The 16,883-nt window shown below is 40.0% G+C and overlaps 1 protein-coding gene across 3 annotated transcripts in view; it reads left to right on the top strand.

Moving 5' to 3' along the window:
- The first annotated feature begins 1,843 nt into the window (after window positions 1-1,843).
- TMCO1 (transmembrane and coiled-coil domains 1) overlaps window positions 1,844-16,883 on the top strand; it is a 77,754-nt gene continuing 62,714 nt past the window's right edge. For all 3 annotated transcript variants that reach the window (XM_079698387.1, XM_079698385.1, XM_079698386.1), the window contains exons 1-3: window positions 1,844-2,064; window positions 2,474-2,551; window positions 11,560-11,619. In XM_079698387.1, coding sequence (XP_079554513.1) covers window positions 1,995-2,064; window positions 2,474-2,551; window positions 11,560-11,619 — 208 coding nt within the window. In that variant the 5' untranslated portion in view covers window positions 1,844-1,994. The remainder of the gene's footprint in view (window positions 2,065-2,473; window positions 2,552-11,559; window positions 11,620-16,883) is intronic.

The raw sequence follows: 16,883 nt of genomic DNA, 5'->3' as shown, positions 1-16,883 counted from the left end.
CTCCCATAACATTTTATGAGTACCTCTGTGGATGTAAAATGTCACCTGCCATATCAGCAAACATAGGATATTGTGGCCATCAAGCCATCAGCCACTACATCAGCCCTGAGGCAACTCAGGATAGAGAAAAACAAACAAGCTGCTGGTCACCAAGCTGTCAGCCACTGCAGCTGTCCCCAATGGTGCAACCTGAGGGGATTCAGGATGGAGTAAAAAACTGGATACTGGCCCTAGACAGTTAAGGTGCATATCAAAGGAAGGATTTCAATAAGCCCAAACTCTTGCATCTTCCCATACACAGCTAAATTCCTTAACTTGAGATGTCTGGTTTTTCTTCAATTAGCAGTAATCTTTTGATTGCCAACTACCTGGTTTTTGTTGCAAAAATTCCTATATATCCTTGCTCCTCCCTTACCTCTTTGGAGCAGTGTCTCAGAGCTGAAAGGCTGCCTCCCGGGCTTAAGGCCTCAGAAAAGTCCGCGTGGAATAAAATGTAACTCCCAACTTTCAGGTTGTGCGATTTTTTTCAGTTGACACCTCTAGTATATGTTGTTATAATGTATAACTTACAAGGAAGTCAGGAGTAGTATCTTAATCACTCTTTCCAACCTTAACAGTGCCTACCACTGATCCTGACACATGAAGAGAAGCTCAATGTCTGTTAAAAGGAAACAGGGTCTCTGCCACTAAGTGTAAAGAGGAGACAAGAAATGCACATATGACTAATAAAGGCCAAATATAGTGTTATAGGAAAATTATAAATAAAATGCATTGGAGTTTAGGAGAAAAGAAAAAAAACGATAGAGAGTACAGGTCAAGGGGAAACAGTTCAGCCAGCTTCCAGATTTTCCTACACACTCACACAGACACAGTCTGGAAAAGCTGAAAAGGCTGAAACCAAGCTAATGAGACAATTTCTCTACCCATTTTAAAATTTAATGAGTTACCAGCATTTATAGACTGAACTTTTAAAAAATTCACATAAAATCAGGATTTTTGGATTTTCTTGAAAAATGGGAAGGTATTGGAAACTGGGTGCTCATTCTCCGAGGGAAATTGGTTGATCAATTGTTCCCTTCGATAAAGTTAGTGCTCCCTTGCTCATCATAGTACCTCCCACCATTTTCTTACGCCCACCCAGTGTAAAATACTTTATACATGACCATGATGGGTATTTGGGTTTAGGACCCCTTCTCAAGACACACCGCTCACTGCTCTATTACACACCGGGTATTTTCAAGCACCGTGTCTCTGCCTGGAAAGACTATGCTTTCTACAAATGCACTCAGACTTCTCTAAGCGACTGCTTCAATTCCTTTTACTAGCTTTCTCTGACCACCCCCTCAACCGGGTCACCGCAGCATTCTGGTCATACCTCTATTAAAACCCTAATCACACCGTATGTACAAGTTTTTCTCCTTTACTAGGATGTGAGTGCCTGGAAGCCAGCGTCCCACGATTCACTGACGTTCGCGCCCCAAATCCGTGGCCCGGCATCTAAACACAGGCATTCGGTACGTGTGTGCGGAAGTCAATCTCCCCACTTTACGCAAACCTACGCTAAACTACCTACTCGACCTTAGATGTGGGGCTGAGACAGAAACGCAGACGAGTCAAAACAAGCGGACTCTGGGCGAGAAAAAAAATCACACAACCCCCACCACCGTGGGCAAACGCTACCGGACGAGATTCCGCCGCCGTAACTCCGTTTCAGCTGCTTCATTTCCAACTCTCGCGAGATTCGGTCTGAGCGCCAGCCCGTAAGCCCCAGAAACACGCAGCTCTGTTTCCTCGGGATTCTCGCGGTAGCGCGACACGCCAGGAGGAGCACTTCCGGCGCTGCGCCCAGGAAGCGGAAGTGAGGCTTCTAGGCTTACAGAGTCGGTGTGTCGCTCGGCTTTCCTGAAATCTAGGAAAGTCGTTTTCGCTTCACTTTCCCTGGCTTTCGAGCGCTTACCCCCTGGCGGGTGGGAGTGCAGAGACTGAAGCGCAAGATGAGCACCATGTTCGCAGACACGCTGCTCATCGTGTTTATCTCCGTGTGCACGGCTCTGCTCGCCGAGGGTGAGAGCGGCTGCTTCTCTGACGTTTGATCAGTCCCCGAGGGAAGGATCCTAGGCCCTGGGTCCCTCGAGCCTAGGAAGAGGTCGCGAGCCTTGGCGGGGATGGGAGTGGGGTTCATCTCCATTCCAGGGAATCTTACCTCCAGGAGCGGGAGGGGTAGTGTGGAATCGATTGCCGAGGTTTCTTCGGTCTAGGGGAGGTTTCACTTGGATGTTTGTGAAGACACCTTCGTATCGTGTCACAGTTTTGGTTGAAGATTCAGTTGTCTTAACGTTTGAAAAAAATTTAACTATTGGTGAATATAAAGCAAAAAATTGAAATCCATTCTTATCCAGCGGTAACCACTAATAAAGGCTGTTGTGACCGTTCCAAACATTTCTCTATTAGCGTGCTGCTTTTAATGTTTCAGGTATAACCTGGGTCCTGGTTTACAGGACAGACAAGTACAAGAGACTGAAGGCAGAAGTGGAAAAACAGAGTAAAAAATGTGAGTATGGGGCTTCCCTGGTGGCGCAGTGGTTGAGAGTCCGCCTGCCGATGCAGGGGACACGGGTTCGTGCACTGGTCTGGGAAGATCCCACATGCCACGGAGCGGCTGGGCCCGTGAGCCATGGCCGCTGAGTCTGCGCGTCCGGAGCCTGTGCTCCGCAACGGGAGAGGCCACAACAGTGAGAGGCCCGCGTACCGCAAAAAAAAAAAAAAAAAAAAAAATGTGAGTATGGCAACATCCTTTAAAAACAGTTTCAACACATCAGGCTCACTGAGTGCATGTTCACAGTACATATTTTAGGAGCATCAACTGATATAAAAACTTTATAGGAATACAAAGGTGAATCTGACTAGAATTGAAGTCTGTTTAGAAATATAAGACCTTTTTTTTTTAAAGAAAACTTTTTTTTATAAATTTATTTATTTTATTTTTGGCTGCATTGGGTCTTCGTTGCTGCATGCAGGCTTGCGGGGAGCGGGGACTACTCTTCGTTGCAGTGCGTGGGCTTCTCATTGTGGTGGTTTCTCTTGTTGCGGGGCACGGGCTCTAGGCACACAGGCTTCAGTAGCTATGGCACGCAGGCTCAGTAGTTGTGGCTTGCGGCTCTAGAGCGCAGGCTCAATAGTTGTGGCACACGGGCTTAGTTGCTCTGCGGCATGTGGGATCTTCCCGGACCAGGGCTTGAACCCGTGTCCCCTGCATTGTTAGGCGGAGTCTTAACCACTGCACCACCAGGGAAGTCCCGAAATATAAGACTTTTATGCAGAATACGTAATACAAACCTCAGTGGAGTGACTGACAAGAGAGGTACTTATGTGCTGTGGTGGTTCTAAAGAAGAGACCCCATTCTTCTTCATGGTGAGGGGCCATGGAAGCCTTTTTTGATGCAGATTGCCTTGCAGTCCTTCATGCGTAGTTAGAATTTGGACAGAGGATGAGATGAGAAAGGAGTTCCAGGCAAAGGAAATAGCATATGTGCAAAATAGGGAAATTTTAACTAGTAAGGTGTGTTTGGAGAACAACAGGTCATAATGATTGGTATCAAAGTAAGTGGTGTCTTCAGGGATAAGCCAACTTTCATTTGGGTCTGATGGTTGAAGGAGTATTTGAGGAAAAGGTTAAGAACAAGTCAAGTTTGTTGTTTTTGAAATAAAACAGGAATTCCACAGGATACAGCTGAGGGGGCTGCTATAGGTATAATGTGAATGGTTCCTTACAAGCTTGATTTGGTTTTCAGTCTCCTTTTCCTTCTTATAAAGATTAACTCTAACTTTCACATCTTAAAATTCTTGTGACTTTCTGTATTCTATGACTTTTCTGTATGTCTTCATAAGAGTTTGAAGTTTTCTTTCTTACAACATCTCATTTCTAATATCCACATAGTAACAATTTGTGGTCATTTGTGTAAAATTATTCTCCTTTTCTAGAAAAGGAGATTGAGACTCAGAAAGGTTAAATGATGTATTAATGTCTCAGAGCGAACAAAGAATTAGAAACCAAATTCAGGCCTTTTAAGTTACGGTTTACTGTTCCTTCATTTATTCAATGTTGTTAATGCACCTCAACATATTTAAAACCAAGCTCATTATCTTTACCTTCACACATGTGATCCTTTTCCAGTATTTTCCTATTTGGTGAATGGTACTTCCTTGCTTCCAATGGTGCAAGCCAGAAACCTTACTATACTTTCTTCATTTGGCTTTCAGGACACCACACTCTCTTGGTTTTGCGCTTACCTTGTCAATTGGTCGTTCTTTTGCAGTTTCCTTTTTGGTTCCTCTTCTTGACCTCCTGTTGTTGGGAGTGACCCAAAATTTATTTTTTTTCTCTATACTCACTCCCTTAATGAACTCATTTATGTGCTCTATTTGCCAGTGACCCCCAATTTATATCCTTAGCCCTCTCTGCTAATGCAAGATTCAAATATCCAACTATCAACTTGTTAATTCCACTGGAATGTCTAATGTATGTCTCAAACCCAACCTGTCCAAATTGAACACTGTTCCTCACTTCCAAGCCTGCTACATTTGTAGCCGTCACAGTCTTGGTCAGTGGTAATCCTGTCCTTGTGTAGGACATAAGGACGTAATCCTTGTGTAGTTATCTTTGACTCTTCTCTCACAGCCCACATCCAGTACTGTTGGGCTGCCTTCAAATATATCCAGAATCTGCCCACTTTACATCACCTCCACTGCTAACTACCGTAGTCCCAGCCACCATCATCCTTTGCATGAATTATTGTGATAGCCTCCAGCAAGTGGTCGTGTTTCCCTGTAATCTGTTCCCAAGATAGCAGCCAGAATAATCTTTTTAAAAGTATATCAGATCATGTCCCTTCTCTGCTCATAACTCTGTGATGGTGTCCCATTTGAATTCGGAGGAAAAGCCAAAGTTTTTACAGTGGCCTACAGAGCTCCCCTGTTACGGCTCTGATCTTCTTTCCCTCTCATTCACTCTGCTCCACCCTCACTGACCTGTTTGCTGTTCCTTATTACACATCAGCCTCACTCCTGTGCTGGGACCTGTCTAATGGCTGTTCCCTCTACCTAGAATGTTCTTCTCTGTGATATCTGTTTACCTAACCCTTGTATCTTCTTCAAATCTTTGTTCACAGCTCACCTCAGTGAGTCTTAACTTGACCACCCTATTTAAAACTGCAGTCAGCCTACCTCCTGTACCACTGCCGCTCCTCATCTTCCTTATCCTGCTGTTTTGTTTTGTTTTCATTCATCTGCTACAATGAATGCTTCACTAGGGCAGGGTTCTTTTTTTTTTTTTTTAATCGTTGTTGTTTACTGATGTATCCCCATGCACCTAGAAAAGTGGCTGGCACATGGTAAATGTCTAATAAGTATTTGTCGATTCATATACTTCCTTCTATCACCCTGTATGTGCAGTCCACTCTCAACCCCTGATACTGTTGTCCTCCTGAAGAGTTTTCAATCTTTCCACATCTCTTCATTTCCACCACCATCACTTAGCCTAAACTTCTATCACATTTCATTTGATTTACTGTGATAGCCTCCTCATTGCTCCACCTGCAGCCACTCAAATGTATTCTGTTCAGTAACACCCGGAGTAGTTTTTCAAAACACAAATCTGATTGTGTTATTTGCCCTTCTTAAAACACTCAATTTCTTCCCATTGCTTTGAGGACAAAGGTGTGGCCTACAAGGTCTAGCGTGGTCGGGTACCTCCCTCTCTCCCTCTCTGACCACATCTGCGTCATGTTTTTCCCTACTTTCTATTCTCTAGCCATCCTCTGAACTAATCTTCCTTTTTCCTACTATGGAGCTGGGCTTTTGTATCTGCTTTTTCTTCTGTTTGGAATAATTTTCCCTTCTCATTTATATAATAAACTCCTACTCATTCTTCAGATCTCAAAGCCTTATTTAGCCTCCCAGCAGGATCAAATCTTTGGATCATGGACCTTAATTTATCTAGATACTTCTCCTTAGAGAACTTATCATAATTACAATTTTTTCTATGTATGATTATTATTATTCAAATAATGTCCTCTCCCCAACTGAACTGTAATTTCTATGAGGGCAAAGGCCTTTGTGTCTCTAGCACTTAACACAGGTCCTGGCACAGATTCACTACTTGATAAAAGCATGTTGAATAGCTTAAAGAATAAATGATCTCTATAACATAACATCATATGTATTCTTTGTGAGGAATTGTTCTGCTATGATCATAAACTAGTTAGCCAGCATGGAGTGGCATCCAAAGACAAATTTCTTCATATCACATGTATCATGGAGTAGTCTTATGAGATACAAAATACCTTTAGTTTCGAATTTGTTTGGATTAATATTCTCGTACCTTAAATACTTATATGAATTTGCTTTGTAGATTTTGGGCTTCCTTAGTATCCACAATTAATTGCCTTGTTTCTAGTTATCTGTATTATAGAAGTTAAGTCTCCTTCACCTGACACCTAAATTCAAAGTAATAGTTGCCAGGCAAAGCTTCCATAGTTGTATTTTTTAATATAATTGACTAATGTGCTTGCTTTGAAGATAAGTATGAGGTAGGTTGGTGATGATTGGAATGTCTCATGGCATTTCTTATGGTCTTAGGTCCTCTATTTCAAGTAATCTATCAAAACTCAGTGAACATGCACAACATAGAAAACAGATTTATGATTATCAAAAGGGAAGGGTGGGGGAGGGATAAATTAGGAGTTTGGGATTAGAATATACAAACTACTATATATAAAATACATAAACAGTGAGGTACTACTGTATAGCACAGGGAACTATATTCAATAGCTTGTAGTAAACTATAATGGAGAAGAATCTGCAAAAGAACTTATGTATATATGTATAACTGAATCACTTTGCTGTACACCAGAAATTCACACAACATTGTAAATCAACTATACTTCAATTAAAAAAAAAACACAAGAACTCAGTAAGCATGTATTATTTTCATTTATATGATCAGTTGACACATATGATTGCTTGCTCGCTGTAGAGGTCACCATGATGAGTGCAGTACACAATGAACAGGCATAGATACTGTCTTCTAGATATTTGTAATCAAATGGATAACTATTATTTAACATGGGATATTTAATAGGAAGAAATAAGGTAAATTCCCTCTTTGAACAAACGTCTTAATTGCAAACATAATCCCTTCTGACATTCTATGTTCAAAATTTGGTATGGATCCAGGCAAGAAAAGTTTGTAGGGACCAAATTTAGAGATGGCTTATGGGAATTCCCTGGTGGTCCAGTGGTTAGGAGTCCACGCTTCCACTGCAGGGGGCACGGGTTCAATCCCTGGCTCCCCCACAAGCTGTGCAGTGTGACCAAAGAAAAAAAGAAAAAAAAAAGAGAGAGATGGCCCAGGCATAGAACTTGTACATAACTATGATTAGCATGTTAAAGGATCTAGTGGAAAATGTAGACAATATTCATGAACAGATGGGGATTTTCAGGAGATGGAAACTATAAAAAAGTGTCACATGGAAATGACAGAAAATAAAGGATCCTTTGAGGAAATTATCCGATATGCAAGGCCTTAAAAAATTTTATCTCAGCCAACTATTGGAAAATACACTACACCAAGACAAATGAGTAAACCAAAAAAAAAGAGGAAGATATGAACTCCAGGAAACAAGAGCTCCAACACAGGACTCAGGTGAAGGGAATCGCCCGGACGATGATGAAGGCAGATTTAGATCTGACATTCTTAGGAATGTCAGCTGTGCACGAGGCTGAGCTTCTAAGAGGGTGCTAGCAGAAACTTCTTCAGGAAAATTTATAATACCTAATGATCTGACTTTGTACAGGAAAGATTTAGACAGCTAACTAAGAATTTGGGGCTGAATTAATGATAAGTACGGAGACAACCAAACACATTTTAAAATGCCATAAATCTAGGAAAAACTTGCAGGAAGTTAAATCGTTTGCTACATAAATTACCTGTGAACAGTATTTTCACGGTCATAATTTTGTAAATGTTGAACTCACATTTAACCAAAATTACAACTATAACAATGGATTTTATGATGTAACTAGCTTATTTCAAGATATAGGGGTTAAAAGAAAAAAGGAAAAAAAAAAACTTTATGGGAGTTCCTTGGTGGTCTAGTGGTTAGTATTCGGTGCTTTCACTGCCATGGCCCAGGTTCAGTCCCTGGTCGGGGAACTGAGGTCCCAAAAGCCACCGGTGCTGCCAAAATAAATAAATAAATAAATAAATAAATAAATAAGAATATAGGGGTAAATATCAAAATAATCAGCTAAAAGGTAAAAGTAGTTGCTCTTTGAAATGAAGGAAATAGGGAGTGGGGGCAAGCATAAGACCACTGCTTATCTTTAAAACTGACTCTTTAAAATAAATGAGTGTTTTACTTTGGTTATTTTTTTTTTAACTTTTTATTTTTGTATTGGAGTGTAGTTGATTAACAACATTATGTTACTTTCATGTGTACAGCAAAGTGTTTCAGTTACACATATACATGTATCTGTTCTTTAAAATGTTTTCCAGTGACAACTCTCATTAGATGATCACCAACTTGTAGACTATTAAAATAGTTACTACCTGATATTTTAAACTTATATAAAAATCTAATCTATTCACAACTTCAGGCAAACAAAAATCCTTTATGAGTATAAATAAGTAGGCAGCCACAGTTGAAAACGTAGAAATTTTCTGTCTATTGAAACAATTTTGAATCAATCAGTACATTTTGAACTTTGATAGCTAATAATGAATTTAAGGTGACTAAAGTGTATTTTCACACATTTCAGTGAACAAACCAATCAATAGTAATAAACCAAACTGAAGGGAAGCCTTGCTATTGCATCTACTCTTTGTTCTGTAATAAAGCGATGGGAAGCACAGGCTCAAAATGTAAAAGAATAAAATAAAATGAAATGAAAAAAATAAAATAATTAAAACCTCAAAAAAATTTGTAGGGTTTTTGAGGAATACAAAGAAATATAAATATACTTGAATCAGAATTAGGTGTAGATTTCGTATCTTGAGCAGATCTGATCCAAGGCATTATTTGGAGAATACTGGTGTTACCTACAAAACTGTCCTATGGTGGTGGGGCCTTTGGCAAAAGATGCTTTCATAAAGGTACCAAGCTGTTTGATTTAGTTGGTCACTAGACTTATGAGTGTGCTCTAAATGTCAGTAAGTCTTTTTTCATTGTGTCACTTTAATAACATAGACCAATGAAAGAACACTTCAGTAAATGAGAAAGATTAAAGTACTATATGTAATTGGATTCTTGTAACAAAATTATTTATTTGAGAGCATTTATTAAGTACAAATTATTGTAAAGTATGAAGTATTTCTTTAGTTTACAGTGCAACAGGATGAAGCTTTTAGAGTAATTTATAAACTGTTTGACAACTCTGTAATTCAGAACGCAGCAATACCAAGTCATGGGCAAAAAATGTGTTTCATAGTAGACGTCTATTATTTTTGTCAACTCTGATATCTCCATTTCTTTTCTTTCTTTTTTTTTTTTTTTAGAGAAGGATCTCCCTTTATTTTTTTTAATTAATTAATTAATTTATTTATTTTTGGCTGCCTTGGGTCTTCATTGCTGCGTGTGGGCTTTCTCTAGTTTCTGCGAGCAGGGGCTTCTCTTCATTGCGGTGCACGTGTTTCTCATTGTGGTGGCTTCTCTTGTTGCAGAGCACGGGCTCCAGGCGTGCGGGCTTCAGTAGTTGTGGCACGCGGGCTCAGTAGTTGTGGCTCGCGGGCTTAGTTGCCCTGCGTCATGTGGGATCTTCCCGGACCAGGGCTCAAACACCCCGTGTCTCCTGCATTGGCAGGCAGATTCTTAACCACTGTGCCACCAGGGAAGTCCAGTATCTCTATTTCTTGTTATGGGGTGAGGTTCTGGTGAATAAATATCAGCAAAAAGAGTTTCTTCGCAACTTCATGAGGTTAAGAAACCATTAGGTTAATTTATATTATCCCTAGAAAAGATTTATCTAGTCTTAATCCAGTGTGCTAGAAGGTCAGGTTAATGTTCATTGTGTATCATCTTATGTTTCTATTCTCTATCCTTCTGACTTTTTTTTTCCCCTTGTTTTTTATGCAGTCATGGTTAAATGCCAAGTAGCTGTGTTATAGTCCTTCTGAGGTGGGAAATATTTTTTGTTTCTTTGGTTAATAATAATGATAAAGAATAAAGCATCAATGTTTCTGTCCATTTTGTCTTTTAAAGTGTTATTTCTGTAACATCTTGTAGAATTTGACTTAATTTCCTTTTATGATCTCATACTAGTAGTTCATTCTAAATCTCTGTCTTGGGACTTCCCTGGTGGTCCAGTGGTTAAGACTCCAAGCTTCCACTGCAGGGCACACGGGTTAGATCCCTGGTCAGGGAACTAAGATCCTACATGCTGCCTTGTGTGACCAAACAAAAAAAAAAGCCTCTTTTTTCTCCCTATATATGTCATGTTTTATCTTTTTATCTACCTAGAACAGTACCTGTCACTTAGACACCCAATACATATATTCACACACACACATTTTATTATAGTCAGAACTTTACCATTTTATTTTAGTCAGAACTTTACCATTTTATTTGTAATAGTGGAGTTAAATTGAATTTTATATCTCTTTGATAAAGGAGTAACACCAATTTTGCTTTTAGAATTCAGCATACTTAATATACTAAGGGAAAGATTCCTACCTGCCAATTCTCTTTAATGCAGCTTTTAGAAATAATACATATACTGTACTATTTGCTAGTAAAGGAAGTATACTAAGATAAGAAACAGATAATGTAAATAGAGTAAAGGTAATTTTTGGTGTATCGCTAGTCCATTCATAGGTGATTAAAGATAGTAAATATAAAATATAAATACATTAACACTATTCTTCTTCAAAAGCTTACTGTTACTCTATCGTCATATTAATTGAAAAGCCTCAAGAAAAATTGGTCTTAGCTTTTTTGGCTCTCCTGATCTTCCTACCCTGTGCATGTGTTGCCATTTTTCTATACTATAATTGTTACTTGATTATGTGCCCTCACTAAATTGCTTTTTAGAGGGCAAGGATCATGTTTATCTTTTTATTTACCTAGAATGGTGCCTGTTAACTTAGGTAGCCAGTAAGTGAATGAATGAATGCCCACCTTCTATGGTGAATGTGAGAATGGCACTACAATTAATCACCTGAGAGAGCAGAATTTTAAAATTGTGCTTAGACTCTACCTAAGGCAATCACCCACAGCTAATGGTCTGAAAATCATCTCAGTTTTGATTATGACTTTGTGTTTATAAAGTCCTTTATGGGTATTTAATTAATGATGCTTACAATATTGCTGTTTTATTTTTAGAATATTGTGTTTACCTTTTACTGTTAGCAGGTGTGGGAGCGTACCAGTTAACCATGACCGTAATCAAAGGCAGCATGTAACTTTCTTGTAAGCTTCTTTCATTGGTTCAGCTGTGATAAAACATCCTTTGTTTCTTTTGTGTAATGTATAATTAATTTTTACTATGTTACTATGTTGTTTACAGTGGAAAAGAAGAAGGAAACAATAACGGAGTCAGCTGGTCGACAACAAAAAAAGAAAATTGGTAAGATGAGTTATTGGTATACAAAATATTGAGGTTTCTTGGAAGAAATAAATTCTTTGATAATGAAAATGTAATAAAGTATTTAGTAGTGGTAACTTATGTTTGTATAGTTTTATGGTCTACAAAGCACTGCATATGTTATCTTGATTCTCTCTACTTGTTTTTGCTCTTAGGTTTGAAATTTCAGTTTAGTGAAATGGTGTTGACAGTCATGGCTTTTGAACTTGGCTGAACGTTCTTGGCATAGTTTGTAAAAGGGTATTGGTTTTTTTTTCCTGAGATGATTATTTCCAGTTAAGTCTGAGTTACTTGTATTTATTGTTACCATAGCTTCCTTACTGAGAATTGACTGGTGATGGAGATCTACCAAGATATAGGAAATTTTCTGCTGAGTAATTTTACCTAGTCTGCAAAATAATTATATGTTTTTGGTTTTCCAGTGTAATTTAGAATTTAATACAGAATGTAGTTCAGTTCCAAAAAGACAATTTATAAATGACTGCATGTGATTTGTATTTATACTTTATGATGCTTCCTGATTCTACAATCAGAACAAAATGGTTGTGAAATTGTGTATTTGGCTCAGAAGCTATGTCTCTGTGCCTAGGTCACTGCTGTTAAATCCTGGGAGATTACTCTACCAGGCTAGACTATACAAGTGTTCTGTTCTGGTTAAAGCTTTTCAATTTAGTGTAGGGGTATCAGATGTGTTCTAAATGGCCTATTCATTTAGTTCCATGGCAAGATGCTACTGTACATCTACTCTGTATGTGTCAGTCACCCTGGTGGGCATTGGAGAAACAAAGTAGAAAAAAATTCTGTCTTTTAAGACAGGGGTCCCCAACCCCTGGACCACGGACCATTATGGGCCCACACAGCAGGAGATGAGTGGTGGGTGGGTGAGGGAGCAAAGCTTCATCTGCCACTCCCCATCACTCCTCATCGTATGCACTACTACCTGAACCATCCCCACACGCACACCCCCACCCTCCTCGTCTGTGGAAAAATTGTCTTCCATGAGACCGGTCCCTGGTGCCAGAAAGGTTGGGGACTGCTGTTTTAAGAGGTCTAAAGAGGAAAAACAGATCAATGCAGTGTAATACTTACTTTTTTTGTTTTTTGTTTTTTGTTTGTTTTTTGCTTGTTTGTTTGTTTTTGCGGTACGCGGGCCTCTCACTGTTGTGGCCTCTCCCGTTGCGGAGCGCAGGCTCAGCGGCCATGGCCCACGGGCCCAGCCGCTCCGCGGCATGTGGGATCCTCCCCGACCGGGGCACGAATCCGCGTCCCCTGCATCGGCAGGCAGACCCTCAACCACTGCGCCACCAGGGAAGCCCCAATACTTACTTTTTAGAGAGATATTCTGAGTGGCATAAAAGTAAAGAAGAAAGGATATCCAAACCAATCTAGAGGATCAGGTTTTCTTTTAGAGATAATGCTTAAGCTGAATCTTGAAGCTTTAGTGTGCGTTAACTAAGTAAAAATATAAATAAATAAAATACTGGTCAGTTGAGTTCTTACCATCTGCAACACCCTGAAGTAAGCACTTGACATTTTTTAATTCTCTTAACAATGGTATGTGGTAGTGAACAGTGTTATCTCTATTTTAGAGATGAGAAAATTGAGGTTTAAGTAACTTGCTCTTGGTCATTCAGTGGTATGATGGATTAAGTCAGTGGTAGAGAAGGGGTTTGAACCTAGTCATTCATAACTTTAAGAATCTTCAGTTTTTTAAAATAAATTTATTTATTTATTTATGTTTGGCTGCTTCGGGTCTTCGTTGCTGTGCATGGGCTTTCTCTAGTTGCAGCGAGCGGGGGCTACCCTTCTTTGCGGTGCACAGGCTTCTCACTGCGGTGGCTTCTCTTGTTGTGGAGCACAGCTCTAGGCATGCGGGCTCGGTGGCTTGCAGGCTCTAGAGCACAGGCTCAGTAGTTGTGGCACACGGGCTTAGTTGCTCCACGGCATCTGGGATCTTCCCAGACCAGGGCTCGAACCCGTGTCCCCTGCATGGGCAGGTGGATTCTTAACCACTGCACCACCAGGGAAGTCCCAAGAATCTGCATTTTTAAGCCTTGTATATTCTCGGTAGAAGGATAGGCATATACAGAAGCATAGAAGGATCAAATAGCAAGGTATATACCTGGAACTATAAATAGTTTAGTATAACAAATAAAAAAGAAGGTATGTGTAAAGTACAAGCAAACAAGGCTAGAGAAATAAGTAGGGCCTAGTTCGTAAAGATCTTTATAAATTAAACTAAGGTAAGGAGGTTAACGTATGCAGAAGTCTTCCCGTGACCATTAAGGGATTTAAACAGAGATTTGAAATCAGATTTTAAGGAAGACAACTCTGGCAATAGTTTGGAGGATAAATCAGAGAGGGGATCATTCTGGAGGCAGGGAAGTTATGAGGCTTTTTAAGTATCCTAGGCATACAAATGGCAAGAACCTGAACCTAGGCAGTGACAATGGGAATGGTGCAGATTCAATGGATAGAGAGGAAGTAGATGTAACAGGACTTGAAGGCCTTTTTTTTTTTCTTAATTTTATTTATTTATTTGGCTGCATTGGGTCTTCATTGCTGCGCACAGGCTTTCTCTAGCTGCGGCGAGTGGGGGCTACTCTTTATTGCGGTGCGTGGGCTTCTCATTGCGGTGGCTTCTCTTTGTTGTGGAGCACAGGCTCTAGGTGCACGGGCTTCAGTAGTTGTGGCACGGAGGCTCAGTAGTTGTGGCGCATGCACTTAGTTGCTCCATAACATGTGGGATCTTCCTGGACCAGGGATCGAACCCGAGTCCCCTGCATTGGCAGGCGGATTCTTAACCATTGTGCCACCAGGGAAGTCCCAGGACTTGCAGACTTTTTAGATGTAGGGTATGTAGAGAGGAATGAGTCTGGGAAAAAGCCCAGATTTCTGATTAGGAGAGGAAATATCAGAGAAGTTGCAGATTGGGATGAGGAAGAGGAGAGGATGATTTCAGGTTTGAACATGTTAGATTTGCAGTGTCTGTGTGACAGTAGGGCGGAAATACTTGGTACACTGTTGGATGTATGGTTTGGAGCTGGCAGAGAGATAAAGGCTACAAATAGAATTTAGAATCATATGATTATAAATTATAATTGAGTCCACAAAGTAAATGAAATCACACAGGGAGACCATATAAAGTAAGAAAAGCAAAGAGCTGAGGATGGAGAGAGTCTTGAGACATAGAAGTTTAAGGGGTAGAAGAAGAAGTGGAGCTTGAAAAAGTATTGCCAGAGAAGTTGGAAAGGAGTTGTGTCACGGAAGTTGAGGGGAGAGTTTCAGAGGACAGGAAGGGTTAGAGTCTGGATGTTAAATATCTAAGAGGCAAAACAGAGATAATTAGTGATTTAGCAAGAATAATTTCAGTGGCATGATAAGGGATAGAAGCCAGATTGTATAGATTAGGGAGATAATGCATGGTGAGGAAGTGAAGACATTGAACATGGGTAATTCTTTGGAGTAGCTTTGCTATAAAGGATAGGCAAGATATAAAAATGGAAGGCACATGGGCTTCCCTGGTGGCGCAGTGGTTGAGAGTCCGCCTGCCGATGCAGGGGACATGGGTTCATGCCCCGGTCTGGGAAGATCCCACGTGCCGCAGAGCGGCTGGGCCCGTGAGCCATGGCCGCTGAGCCTGCGCATCCGGAGCCTGTGCTCCGCAACGGGAGAGGCCACAACAGTGAGAGGCCCGCGTAATGCAAAAAAAAAAAAAAAAAATGGAAGGCACATTACCCACTACCCTTAAAATTAACAACACAAACTATCTATACTCAAATTATTTTACCATGGAATGCTACCTTAAATTGTTTGCTCACCAAAATGTCATCAGAAGGTAAAAGAAATAATATTTATGAAGAGTTGCTTATCAAAATCTAATAGGAGTTACAAGACATAATATTTGTTAGGAGTTGCTTGAAGGACAAACATCCTATCCATTCTGTAGATTTATAAATTTTACTCCTAAATTAAACCAGACTATCAGAAATCTGTAAACCTAAACTTGTATATAGTTTTGGACTTTATAAAATTGCTTCTACTCTATTTCTCCTTGACATTTGCACTATTAGACATGTCATGAAAAACTCAGCCAGATAAAATTTACTGTAGTGCTGCTATGGACTGTTTTTGAGAACATTATCTACAACATTACACGATACCCCTTTGGTGAGGAATTATGGAAACTTTCTAGTAGTTTTCAATGTCAAGACAAGCAGTGATTCTCATAAATAATTGATTTATTTTTTATCTTATTGACCCTGTGCTTGAACTGATGGTTTTTCCCTCCACTTTGAGACTGGCTGCTAATAAGCATAGAGTCAGATTTGCTATTCATCTCCAGCAACTTTATAAGACCAGTTAAATGTATTTTTGTATACTGACCCTATCTACAATTTTGTTATTATGCAACCCTTACTTTCCCTTTGCTCAGATTCCCCACTTGGGTTTCTGTAAAAAAAAAAAAAAAATTATATATATATATAATATATATATATGACTTCCCTGGTGGCACAGAGGTTAAGAATCCACCTGCCAATGCAGGGGACATGGGTACAAGCCCTGGTCCAGGAAGATCCCACATGCTGCAGAGCAGCTAAGCCCATGCGCCACAACTACTGAGCCTGCACTCTAGAGCCCGCGAGCCACAACTACTGAAGCCCGTGTGCCTAGAGCCCGTGCTCCGCAACAAGAGAAGCCACCGCAGTGAGAAGCCCGTGCACCGCAACAAAGAGTAGCCCCCGCTCGCCGCAACTAGAGAAAGCCCGCGTGCAGCAACGAAAACCCAACGTAGCCAAAAATAAATAAATAAATTTATTTATAAAAAAGCAAACATATATATACAGTAATGGGGAGACTATAAAGAATGGTATTGCTGCCTTGAAAGAAGGGAGTTTTTAGTAAGAGGGGTGTGGTCAGCAATATTCAGTGTTTCAGAGAAGCAAAATGTCATTGATATCACTAGGTGAAGCTCTGAGAGATAATGGTCTTGGATAGAGACATAAATTTGAAACTGAGGTGTCTGAAGTTTTTATGTTTCCCATTCTTAATTTCAGGAGCAGATGTTTTGGTTATTTTACGTTTCCGTCTCATAAAAGAGAAACTACTTTTGATGTATGAATTTTATTTAGATCTTTTGGCTGCAGTCAAGTTACCTCAAGTAATGAGGAATTTAAGGATATATGTGATCCAGAACTCAGGAAAAGCTGAACTAATTTGTTACAGGAAGGCAGGAACTGTGTTAA

Source organism: Hyperoodon ampullatus (genome assembly GCF_949752795.1).
Source record: "Hyperoodon ampullatus genome assembly, chromosome: 2".
Classification (NCBI taxonomy): Eukaryota; Metazoa; Chordata; class Mammalia; order Artiodactyla; family Ziphiidae; genus Hyperoodon; species Hyperoodon ampullatus.
Note: the sequence above shows the minus strand (reverse complement) of the source record. Positions and strands in the feature narration are given on the sequence as shown.